The 10,241-nt window shown below is 50.1% G+C and overlaps 1 protein-coding gene across 1 annotated transcript; it reads right to left on the reverse strand.

Moving 5' to 3' along the window:
* Positions 1–4,282: 4,282 nt before the first annotated feature.
* ACTC1 (actin alpha cardiac muscle 1) lies at positions 4,283–8,874 on the reverse strand. The gene is made up of 6 exons (XM_075530823.1): positions 8,746–8,874; positions 7,394–7,718; positions 6,607–6,768; positions 6,302–6,493; positions 5,323–5,504; positions 4,283–4,596 (listed from the first exon to the last, which is right to left on the reverse strand). The coding sequence occupies exons 1-6, from the start codon at positions 8,872–8,874 to the stop codon at positions 4,453–4,455; spliced, it is 1,134 nt and encodes a 377-aa protein (XP_075386938.1). The 3' UTR covers positions 4,283–4,452.
* Positions 8,875–10,241: the final 1,367 nt, after the last annotated feature.

Consider the following 10,241-nt stretch of genomic DNA (forward strand, 5'->3'; position numbering starts at 1 on the left):
ACCTATCACAGCAGTGGACCCTAGAGTTCAAGGTGTGTTGGGAGAGTGCTCACCTGGGGTAGATTTGCATTTCGCATCCCTACAGGAAGTCTCTGCTACCGCTGCATGATGCCTCCCCTGTCCCTGGCCTCAAACATTCAAGTTCCCCACGTTCTAAGCTAAACCTCACACGCATTAATCTACCTCCTTGCCTTCTCTACATGTACACTGGACCCCAGAGTCCATTTCTTATGTCCCACGAATGCCATCTTTATGCTCAGCTTCACCGAAACCTTTCTTTGAGTCTGTTCGTCTGTCTCCTCTCCCAACTCTGATTTCCCTGGAGGCTGCCGTAAAGCAATGCAGAAAAATAAGCCAGTGAAGATGCCGAGGGGCGTGTAGGCTCCATCACATCGTCAGCCTTCACCAAGGAGAGCAGGCCCAGACCTCTAAGACCCAGTACAGCTTCATTTGAACCGAAGCTCTTTATCCTCAAAGTCGACCTTGCTTCTATTTATCATGTCTTAGCTAGGGAAGGAACTGCAATAAACATCTTTCAGCATCAAGTTCAGGGGTCACTAGCAAAAAAAATACCTCTGCCGCCGCCTCCGATCTTTTTTTCCAAGGAGTGTTTTCCCTGTGTGAGTTTGGTTGGTATGGAAACCATCATGCTCTGCTCGGGGAGATATTCCTTATATGCAGATCCTGGAACAACTTAAGGCGAATGTAGACAACCTTTGCTGGTCTAGGTCTATTAGCTAGTAGGAAAGACCAGTGACATTTATTTAGATCACGTGAACCCTAAAGTGATCTGACTTACAAAAGGTGTTTCCTTTTGTAACGTTGGATCTCCTAGAGTCTGTGGTCTCTGGACCACACTGAGTTTTTAAAATAAAAAACGGGTCAATCACACATACCACTATCCAAAAGTTCTCCATCTTGCATCCTTGTTTTGAGGCAAGCCACTACCTTTCTCGGGGCCTAGCAAATCAGATCCATTTCTGGATTGTGCATATTGGGACCCTCCAACAGTCAGTCCCTTCCCCGCCTCCCGGCTACAGGCATACCTTCACTTTATTGCGCACTATTCTCAGAGGTTGCATTTTTTACACACGGACAGAGTATGAGAGTAAGTTTATAGCACCCTTCTCCCAATAGCATGTGCTCTCCTTGGGTCTCCATGTCATTTTTTGGCTATTCCTCCTGTATTTCATTTCTTTTGTAATGCTGTGTTCATGTCATAGATTCCACCGTTTTAAACATGCCTTTTATATATGCCTTGAAACACACACCCGGCCAAAAAAATGTGCAACCCACTTTGTCACGATATTCGTTTCATTGCGGTGGTCTGGAACCAAACCCACAATATCTCAAAAGAGAAGTCTTCTCCTGTTTTAATCCCTGGAGGGAAGGGGTGTTTGAGCCACTGTGTTCCCTTCCTTAGGAGAATCACACAGCTGACTCTCAGGAATTTTGATCACCGCCTGTGGTGGAGATGGTGTGACTCAGCCCTCGAGTCTGGCCAGGTGCAGAAACTTTGCTGTTACTTTGACCAGAACTGTATGGGAAGAGGCTCTTTCTCCCCGGGGCTGGTCAGCTGGTAGGCCACACTCTTCAACACGTGGACAGATGCCACAGAAAAAGCCAGGGGAAGAGTGGGGCAGCAATCACATTTATGAGGCCCTCGATATAGCAAATCTGCTCTCTCTCTTTCCAAATATTTCACTTACTTCAGTAATTTTCATTTCACTCTAACTGTACTCCCTTGAATATTTAAACAAAGTTGTATAATCACAATTACTTGATGAAAGAGTGGATGGTGGGGGCAGAGAGGGTCCTAGCGCCTATCAAAAACATCCTTTTGGTTAGGAAGTGAGACGAAATAGGATTGATACAGGGTTTCGTCTCTGGCATGGTAACTGGAGACACAGTACTGCGGGGTGGTGTTATTAGGTGCCGTGGAACTGATTGGGACTCATCGCTAGCCCATGTTTCAGAGGAGAATGGTCCCATGGGATTTGCTTGGCTATCCTCTTTATGAAAGCAGATGCCAAGGGTCTCTCTCTTGGAACCACTGAGCCGATTCAAACCACCAGTGTCTGCTAAGACATGCTTAAACCACTGCACCACCAAAGCTTCTTTCTACATGAACATAAGCAATTAATACAAGGAGCTTGGATGACAGAGGCAACTCATGTAGCATGTCCGGTGATCCCAGAGGACATCCTATTTTGAAGGCAAACTCCCCTCAGAAAGTGAGTGATGGAGTGCGTTAACTGTCGGTAGACTCTGAAGTTAGAAAGGATGGCTGTAGAAGCACTACTAGATTCTGTGTCAGAAAACACGGGTTCCTAGTCTGGTTACTCCACAAATTAACTGCGTGCGGGAACCTCAAAATGTTTATGAGAAAAACCCAGCAGCTTTTATTCCATTTTTTCAAGAACTTTTTGAAGCCTCCATGTCTAATACTCTGTGTTCTTTCATCTCATCAATTCCTTTATCAATAGATAAAGCTGTAGTAATAAAACCACCACCGCCACAAATATGTAGTCAGTCCCAACTTGTTAACTCATTGCAACCCTGTGGCACACAGCAGACTTGCTCCACGGGGTCTCCAAAGCTGTCAATCTTTAGGACGGCAAAGCCTCATCATCCTTCCACCGAGCACTTCGTGGGTTCAAACCACCGATGCTTGGTTAGCAATTCAGTGTTTAACTTACTCCACCACCAGGACTCCTCGGGCTCTAATAATTCGTGAACAATTCATTTACAGATGAAAGATGTTAAGGTGGATTGAAACCTCCCTTCCCAACCTGCTTTCCTAAAATTCATCAGCATGTCTTGTCTGCTCTCATCAGCCTGCTCCGGGCCCTGCACACTGGCCTCTGCCTGCGTTTCCTTCTGAGGACACCTCCTTTCTGCCCTCTCCCCTCTCTAAGTTTAAGCTATTCTTCAAGACCCAGATCGATGTCCACACATGCTGGAAGCCTGCCAGAAACCCCTGGCGCCCCAAAGGTAGCTATTTGTTAGCACATTGGAGGGCGAGGTGTTGTGGATGTGAACTGCTCAAGGGCAGAGCATGATGGATTCATGTTGACGCTGCCCCTAGTTTCCCTTTCTCCATATTCTGAGAGCCCCACACGCAGCACAATGACACGGTGACTTTCCCTCCCCTGGCTCTCTTGGCACTTCATGGTCTTCACCACACCCAGCCCAAGATTCCGACCTCTCAAAGAAATTAAAAGGTGGAAGGCTTCGGCCTCGCTGGTTAGCCAGCAGGATCTGGTGCCTGTAGATTTCTCTCACTTGTTTGAACAGACCCGCTGGTCCTAACGTGGTTAGGGGACATTTGGAATGAAGTGGCTGCAGCACTGACCTGTCAGGTGGCATCAGCATTTTCCCACTAACAGGTCTAGTCCCTAGGAAGAAGGCTGAGAAGTCCAAAAAAGTGAAAACGTAAGATAATATTTAAAATATTTGATTTTTTCATTACTGACACGTGTTTTCTGCAAAGTGGTTAGAAACAGCTGGAATGCCATTACGACAATTTTCAGCGCCATATCCAAAAGTCATTAATCTTATGACTGGTTTTTACTGGATTCCATTTCTTGCTGATATAAACTTAATCTACTTTAAAACATGAAATATAGTCTTGATTATATTCCAAAGTGTAAAATTAAAATTTAATACTGTAACTCCCAGATAAATCTCACCCGAGTTCAGCTGGAAGACCTGCTTCCATTAGAGATTGGGCTCAAAACCACCAGCAGTTCCATGGGAAAAATATACGACTCTCTCCATCCATAAAGATTTATACCCGTGGTTCCCACCCTTCCTCATGCCACAACCTAATACACTTTCTCATGTGGTGGTGACCCCCCCCAACTATAAAATTATTTTCATTGCTACTTCACAACTGTCATTTTACTACTCTTATGAATTGGGAAACCCCTGTGAAAGGGTCGCTCGACCCCCAAAGGGGTCGTGACCCACAGGTTGAGAACCGCTTCTTTACACTCTCAGAATCCCTAGGGGGAAGTACACTTCTTTGTTCTATAGGGTTGTTATGAGACAGTATTAATCCAGTGGAAGTTTTTCTGTTGGTAGTTCATCTGAGGAACGTCACAGGTCTATGATGCTCAACATTATAATACATACAATGTAATGTAATACTGCACATGGCTCATGGCATCGGAGGCATCAGTCTATGAGTTTACAATCTAAAGTAAGCAAACACCTGCCCCACATCATACCCAGGCCCCCCCCCAAAGAAACAAAAGGCTCTTGTAGGTTGCACGTCCTGGTCTGGTTTATTTATAAAGCAATAAATATTAGAAGCACAAATAAATGGCACATGTGTAAACAAACTGTACAGTGATGGATGCGAGATGAGGGAGGGTGGCTTGAGAGACTCCAAGAAGCATAACACGATCATCCTGAAGGTTAGGTCGACTAGGAGGGAAAGCACCTTCCTTAGAAGCATTTGCGGTGGACAATGGATGGGCCTGCCTCATCATATTCTTGCTTGCTGATCCACATCTGTTGGAAGGTGGACAGGGAGGCCAGGATAGAGCCCCCAATCCACACAGAGTACTTACGCTCAGGAGGAGCAATAATCTGCAGAGAGAAGGAAAAACGGGCATCCTGTGACCCTTCAGGTTCCCAAGCACCCAGCAAGCAGCGTACGGGAAAGATTCATGGAAGAAAGTATTAGCATTTAGCTCAGACTGAAATCTAATATGACCAGGTCAACTTTTATGGACCTCCCTCTAGCCCACCATTCCCATGATCAACCTGAAAGCAAACCCACGGCCTTTGAGTGGATGGCAACTTGCCACAGCCACCCTCCCTCCATCAGGTTTCCAGGACTGATGCCTTCACAGAAATAGAAAACTCCATCTCTCCCCCATGGAGGGTCTAGTCATTTCCCACTGCCAACTAAGCCGTTGGTGAGCCCACTGTGCCACCAGGGCTGCTACTGTTAATACCCAAGTCTCTACAAAATTGGGATTTTCTTAATTTCCATTCTCTGAACTAGAGAATAATGTAGCCAGGTGCTCAATGTCAGGTGAATTCTAGACCAAGTGTTGGGGACTTAATGTGTTCAAAACTCTATCTTTTTCTTCAAATACATATTTTTATCTGCTGCTTGAATGCACTTAGTTTTTTTCCATCTTGGGAATGGTGCTTGGAAACCCAGATGCCAGAAAAGTGAACAGGTGAATCGAATCACAGACAGGAAGTTAAGCGTAGGAGGAAAGGAGTTGTTTGGAATAACAGGAAGGCTTGCTTTGATTAACAGGAAGGCTTGCTTTGATTTTCCCAGGCACCGGTGTACTTTACCTTAATCTTCATGGTGCTGGGAGCCAGGGCGGTGATTTCTTTCTGCATGCGATCAGCAATGCCAGGGTACATGGTGGTGCCTCCAGACAAGACGTTATTGGCATACAGGTCCTTGCGAATATCAATGTCACACTTCATGATGCTGTTATAAGTAGTTTCATGTATGCCAGCCGATTCCATACCTAGGAACAAGATTAAGAAGAAAGAAAGAATGAAAAACGATCACGGTGTATTTGGTTGGCAGGTGTGGGGGAAGAAGATCACTGTGTCAGGGAGCTGTCATCATGGTCTCTGAAGCATATGTTCCCCTGTAAAATATACTGGACGACATTTGTGGAACAGGTGTTTCTCAAAAGTGCTGACAGCGAATCCACAACAGACGCCAAGAAAGGAGCAGCTGTGTTTAGCACTGAGACTGGAGCGAACCCTTCGGTAACCATCAGATGTCTGGGAGACACTTTGGAAAAGGACAAGACACGTATTTCAATAACCTGAGTGCGATTTCAATTTGTGGACTGAACTAAGAGCTTGGCAAGCTTCCTCTTGGAAACTTTATTCCTTATTTAAAAAAAAAAGATTTGAAAAATAAAATAAAAGGTTTGGTGGCAGCGGCAGGTCTAGTTGCTGGGAGGAATGCTATATCCTTAATGATGAGGAATTGAGAAGAAAAGTTGCCCTACTTGGTAGTTGGAGCCTATTCGAATAAGTCAGCTCTCTTAACCAACTCTGCCTCCTTCTCAAGAGATAGGTGATATTCAGCAACTACGTTGTCTGGTCCTTTATTGTGAAAGGACGTCAGTGATGTTATCTGTCATGGTGTCACTGGTGCGCGGAACACAGACTCTTCACTTAATGAGACATCGGGACTTGAGACTGAGTTGTGTGGGACTTGCCCTAGTTCAAGATCGCCTTCCTCCTTCCAGGACACCGCAGGCTGCCCCAGGAAAGCTGCCCTTGTGCTGCGGCCCCTACAACTCACCAATGAAAGAGGGCTGGAAGAGCGTCTCCGGGCAGCGGAAGCGCTCGTTGCCAATAGTGATGACTTGGCCATCAGGCAGTTCATAGCTCTTCTCCAGGGAGGACGAGGAGGCGGCGGTGGCCATCTCGTTCTCAAAATCCAGGGCGACATAGCACAGCTTCTCTTTAATGTCGCGGACGATCTCGCGCTCGGCTGCAGACAGGAAGGGGCTCACAGTCAAGCTCTGAAGAATGAAGTCAGTGGTGGGCAGGTGGGGGGGTTTGTTGAGGAGAGGAAACAACAAGCACACACAGAGACTGGCTCACCGGTGGTGACAAAGGAATAGCCCCGCTCCGTGAGGATCTTCATGAGATAGTCGGTGAGATCGCGCCCAGCTAGATCCAGACGCATGATGGCATGGGGCAAAGCGTAGCCCTCATAGATGGGGACATTGTGGGTAACTCCATCCCCAGAGTCCAGAACTATGCCTGTCAGAGGAAAGGGAGAAGAGCAAGGTTAAAGCCCGCTGCTCTAGCCAGAGCAAGGCCTGTTTCCAATCTTGACGGAGAAATCCTAGTCCTGGGCATTGATTAGGGTAAAATGAGATCCCTGCCCATCAGAGAGCACAGAAACCGAACAGCTGAGGCCAACAAAAGTCAATTCTTTTAAAGGTGGCTGTAGAGCCCCCCACCCCACCCCATGCTTCTAAATGGCCATCTACTGTATCAGGCGTGAGCGCATTTTATCTAAGCACGCAGGCCCTCTGTTGTCTAGCTTACACACATTTCTTTCCTTTTTCACTCAGCTTCTGTGAAGAATGCAGACTTTCTTGGAAGATGCTTGCCCTGCGGCTGTGATGGTGTAAATGACAGCTGCATGCTAACATTATGCAGAGCTTTTGGGGGTGACATCACATATCTTAGACAAGGGAAGACTCTAACCCCAAGTACCCTGGCTCTCTGAAATGATCTGAACTAACGTTGGGGTGCTACAGTTATGAATCTCTCAGCCAGGACAGCTGAGGAAGAGACCTTTCCTTTTTCACCTTGAGAGACCTTGAGGCAGCAATGACTTGGGAATGTGGCTAAGCTACGTCCCACAGCCCGACCATACCTGTGGTACGGCCAGAAGCATACAGGGACAGCACCGCCTGGATGGCCACATACATGGCAGGGACATTGAAGGTCTCAAACATGATTTGGGTCATCTTCTCCCTGTTGGCCTTGGGGTTCAACGGGGCCTCCGTGAGTAGGGTGGGGTGCTCCTCTGGGGCCACGCGGAGCTCATTGTAGAAGGTGTGGTGCCAGATCTTCTCCATGTCGTCCCAGTTGGTGATGATGCCATGCTCAATAGGGTACTTGAGAGTCAGGATGCCTCGCTTGCTCTGGGCCTCATCACCTACGTAGGAATCCTTCTGACCCATACCCACCATAACGCCCTGTAGGAAGAAACGAAATTCGTCCATGAAGCTTTGGACAAGTGATGCACTACCAAGTGCCCTCTAATCGCCATGCCAAGTATAAACGTATAAAGACTCCCACTAATCAAGGACTGTAGGACTTTACACCAAGTTAGAAAAAAATGCTAAGTCCTCCCCCCAACAGAGGTATATTTCTGTTGTTGAGATTGTAATCATGTGTGTGGAGGTGGGGGATAGGGAGGACCTGATTTCACCTCAGTTTTAAGATACCATGAATGCTTTTTACGGAATGTGTAATCTCACCCACGTCAATCGGAATAGAGATGGTCACATTTCAGAATGACTGGCTCAACAACACATGGTATCACTGCTAAGAGATTTTTGACATTCATCCAGTGAACATAAAAAGATGGACAGCTACGCCACGAGCACCCTGCCAGCCGGCCCAGAGTCACACTGCCTCGGGAGCCAGGCATGTCGCAAGCCTGCAGAGCCTGGCATTTCTCATGATCAACAAGGTGCTATCTCACTCTCACCATGACACTTCCTGCCTCTGGCCAGCTTACATTCTAAAAATGCACCAGCCAGGAGGGAGATGGAGTGCATCTTTTGGGAGCCCTGTGAACTGTAAGAGAGAGGAATTCCAACAGGGTACCGGTTGACTGGGAGAAGTTCTGATTGTTAGGTTTTGAACAGGACTGAAAAAGGAGGCTAGAGGAGAGACGGAGGGTTAAAAAGCCTGAAGGTTGGGAGAGGAGGGATAGCGCTGGTGGTTTTCCCAACACCGCAGCCAGACCCTTTGAGAGGTGTGTGATTGGGGTGGATAGAGGGAACGGGCACCTTCCTTGCTGGGGATTAAGTATTGCCTGTCCTGGCTTAGCCTGTCTTTTTCTTTTTTGACCGAAGTGTTCTCGGAACAGGCGAGGCAGGCAGTTGAGTCACGTCCTAGATGGCCGGGCTGAAGAGGTGCAGGTACGAGGGAAGGGACACTGAGTGGGCTGTGGTTGCTCCTGGCCCGGCAGGCCAGGCAAGGGGGGCCATTTACCTGGTGCCGAGGGCGGCCCACGATGGAAGGGAAGACGGCGCGGGGTGCGTCGTCGCCCGCGAAGCCAGCCTTCACCAGCCCAGAGCCGTTGTCGCACACCAGGGCGGTAGTCTCCTCGTCGTCGCACATCTTGACACGGCTTCAGTGGGGTCTGCAGGGTGCAGAGAGCAAAGTGGCCCGCGCTCAGTGCTGGCGGAATGGCCCTTATCTGGACTCTCAGAGGAGGGGGCCATGGGAAGCAGGTACTTGGAGCAAACGCTTGCCACCTCTCCCCGCTCAGGACCAAGTAAAGAAGAGGAAGGGGGAACCTCGGAGGGAAAGAGGTGGAAGGGAAGTCTGCCAGCAGAGAGGAACCTGCCAGGAATCTCACCCTCCATCTCAGGTGAGAGGAGGGGCCGTCCGATCTCCCGAGGAGTGATCAGCCCACTAAGGGAGCCTCCCCGGCCCTGGCCCTTCATCTTTCCGTCCTAACGAAACCACGAACAGACTGGGTTCTTGGGCCCCATCCCGCGCCCCCAGGCCCGCGCCTCTCTGCTGGAGCGCCCCGGTACCGCGACTCTGCGGACGCGCGGGGCTCTCCCGGGCGCCCGTCCCTCTGCCGAGATGGCCGAGACGCAGGGCCCGAGAAGAGGACGTCGAACAGCCTGGCGCGCCCGAGCCTGGGTGGCCCCGGAGGCCGGCGTCTGGCCCGGGGCAGGGCTCCCGCGCTGCGGGCGGGCGCTGACTCACCGCGGGCGCAGGTGGGGCTTGGCTCGGCTCGGCTCGGCTGGGCTCGGCTCCGGTGCGGCTGGCGCTGGATGTGGGGCGTGGGGCACGGGGCGCGCAGCTTTATAGTGCGCTGATGGACGGGGTCAGTTGGAATGGCCGGGGGCAGGGGTGGGGGGCCCGGGCCGGCCACCTTGCCTTATTTGGTCGCCTTCGCACCATTGAGGAGCACGGAGGCCATTCTTGGAGCCAAGGGCAGGGGAGAGGCTCAGCCCTGGGCCCCCAGACCATGTAAGGAAGGGGAGGGGGCAGCCAGGGGGATGGCCAAATAGGGAACTAGGGAGGGGCACGCCGCGAATGGTAGGGGGCAGGGGAAGACAAAGTGACGCCAGCCCACTCCCTTCCCGTCCTAGGGTCGGGTGCTCCCTGGGTGTGCTGTGGGTTTGTTCCTCCCCAGCCCACCAGCCTCTGAGAACAATGAGCCACTTACAAAGGAGTGGCAAGTCTTGGCGCCTGGCCTTGGCTTAAGGGGTCCTGGCAGCTGGGCCAGGGCAGCAGAGGAGGAGAGCAGCTTCTCCTCCTCCAGGACTGGGCGCTGCGGGAGGAACAGAACCCTGGTTGTCCTCGTGGGCACTAAGGGCACCCAGCAGCGCATTTGGGTGGCTGGAATGAGTACCGGAGTCTGGGCGCCCTCTCATTCCCACCCGCCTAATTGGCTCTCCTCGGGAAGCTGGGGCTGTGCTCTCCCAGGTGAGAAGACTTGAGATTAGTTAGCCAAGGCCACCTTAGTC

The sequence above is a fragment of the Tenrec ecaudatus genome, chromosome 14 (genome assembly GCF_050624435.1).
Source record: "Tenrec ecaudatus isolate mTenEca1 chromosome 14, mTenEca1.hap1, whole genome shotgun sequence".
Taxonomy (NCBI): Eukaryota; Metazoa; Chordata; class Mammalia; order Afrosoricida; family Tenrecidae; genus Tenrec; species Tenrec ecaudatus.

Excerpts from the sequence above, each read along its gene's own strand:
- ACTC1 (XM_075530823.1), bottom strand. The coding sequence starts at position 8,874 with ATGTGCGACGACGAGGAGACTACCGCCCTGGTGTGCGACAACGGCTCT. Across the intron at positions 7,719-8,745 it reads TGGGCCGCCCTCGGCACCAG|GGCGTTATGGTGGGTATGGG; the intron begins GTAAATGGCCCC and ends TTCTTCCTACAG. Across the intron at positions 6,769-7,393 it reads TGCTTCTGGCCGTACCACAG|GCATAGTTCTGGACTCTGGG; the intron begins GTATGGTCGGGC and ends TTCCTCTGACAG.